Source organism: Nanorana parkeri, unplaced genomic scaffold (genome assembly GCF_000935625.1).
Source record: "Nanorana parkeri isolate BGI_ZX_2015 unplaced genomic scaffold, ASM93562v1 scaffold2907, whole genome shotgun sequence".
Lineage (NCBI taxonomy): Eukaryota > Metazoa > Chordata > Amphibia > Anura > Dicroglossidae > Nanorana > Nanorana parkeri.
Genome location: NW_017309175.1, coordinates 82,470 through 84,183, shown reverse-complemented (window position 1 = coordinate 84,183; position 1,714 = coordinate 82,470). Strand labels below are relative to the sequence as shown.

Genomic DNA, 1,714 nt, shown 5'->3' with positions numbered 1-1,714 from the left:
TCACCTCCTACTCTCAGGGTATGCGGAGGGCCACTCACAAAGCCAGCAAATGAGGTGGGAGGAGGAAGAATGACCGCAACGCTGGTTTTTCAATTCCTGCTTCCTAAAGAAGGAAGTTATAAATGGGGAGGACACTTGGAGGTCATCTGATGTCTCAGCACCCAGGAAAATCTCCAACACCTCGGATCGTCCCCTGGTGTCCTCACACATAGCAAGCACTTGTCTTCCGAGTACGGGACTGTTTGGCCAACTCTGAGCAGTGAAATGGTTCAACCCGCCATCTCCAGGCTACAAAGACATCTTTCTAACTTGGCCACCGATATGAAGACCGGTTCCAGGTGAAGTTCTGGCGATCGTCTTTTTTTACAGCACCACCAACACCATGGAAGGCTCCGGTGCAGAAGCCATTGGTGGAACCAGGCCAAGCCTTGGTGCGGGTATTTCGTTTGAGGGAGCGGATCAGAAGGCAAGCAGAGGAGGTCTCCAGGCTGAGATTGGAAGACTCCACTGAAGTATCACAAGGTACAAGGCGCTGGCACAGTGTGCTCAGATCCAATAATACGAGGGCCAGAAAATAAAATCGGGGGACCCGTTTATATTGCAGACCACAGCTGGTACACTGATGTATATTATAAAATCAAGAGGACCTGTTTACCATGGAAGCACAGTGACGAGCCCTCCGATTGGCAGAGGATGGATATATGTTTAATAAATAGAAAAAACAAAAAGCTAAATTACAGAGCCACGGCAATAAGGCACTAAAAAGGAGATTAGCTTCATATCCTGCAAAACAAAAACTGCCCTGCAAATGACTCTCGGTACGCTGCGGCAGAGAGAGAGAGTGCGAGGCCGTGTGCGATTAGTGACCTCGGGGGGGGCGGAGTTTAAAGCTGCGCTCCTTTCCAAAAATATATATATAGAGAGAGAGAGTCCTCTTTACTTGTTCCGGCTTTGCTTCCGCTCAAAGAACTGAAAGAGAAACAAAAAGACAGTTTTATTACAGAGTCATACCCGGAGGGGGGTTCTATGGTCTGAGCCTCAGTCAGGGGCGGGCCACTCTAACTACAAATCCCAACATGCATCTGCCTCCGAGAGTCACGCCTGTGGCTGTCAGTCTTGCAATGCCTCATGGGAGTTGTAGTTTCACAGCTGCAGGGATGGATCTGCCCATCCCCCCCCCTGGGATAAAAGGACCTTATCAGGTGTCTAAAACAGACCCAATGCAGGCAGCTCATTGCTGGTGGGAGGGGTCGGCAGTGGGCTGTCCATAGCACTCGGCCTCGGTACTCCCCCTCAAAAGCCCCAAGCCATGAGCTGCCTCGTGGGAGGAGTTATGCAAATATCAGCAGGCCCTGGTGGGTGGGTATCAGTGTGGAGGAGTGGGCGTTTCCTGGACGGGCTGCATTTAGGAAACAACCACATGTGATACCAAAGAAAGGAAACCCAATGAATAAAAGAGGCGGGGCCAGTCAGGCTGGAGAGGAAAGGTCTCGATGAGGACAGGAAGTGAGGCGGGCTCTGACTTGCTGCAGCTTCTAATGTACATTGTGAGAAGCTCCCAGTGTTCAGTGACGTCAGAGGACGGAGGTCAGATAGAAGACTGAAGGGGAGGACGGAGGTCAGATAGAAGACTGAAGGGGAGGACGGAGGTCAGATAGAAGACTGAAGGGAAGGACGGAGGTCAGATAGAAGACTGAAGGGGAGGACGGAGGTC

At 51.2% G+C, this 1,714-nt stretch overlaps 1 protein-coding gene across 1 annotated transcript in view; it reads right to left on the bottom strand.

Moving 5' to 3' along the window:
* Positions 1-924: 924 nt before the first annotated feature.
* NUMA1 (nuclear mitotic apparatus protein 1) overlaps positions 925-1,714 on the bottom strand; it is a 62,716-nt gene continuing 61,926 nt past the window's right edge. The window contains exon 26 of the mRNA XM_018574377.1: positions 925-969. Within this exon, the coding sequence (XP_018429879.1) occupies positions 937-969 (33 nt within the window). The 3' untranslated portion in view covers positions 925-936. The remainder of the gene's footprint in view (positions 970-1,714) is intronic.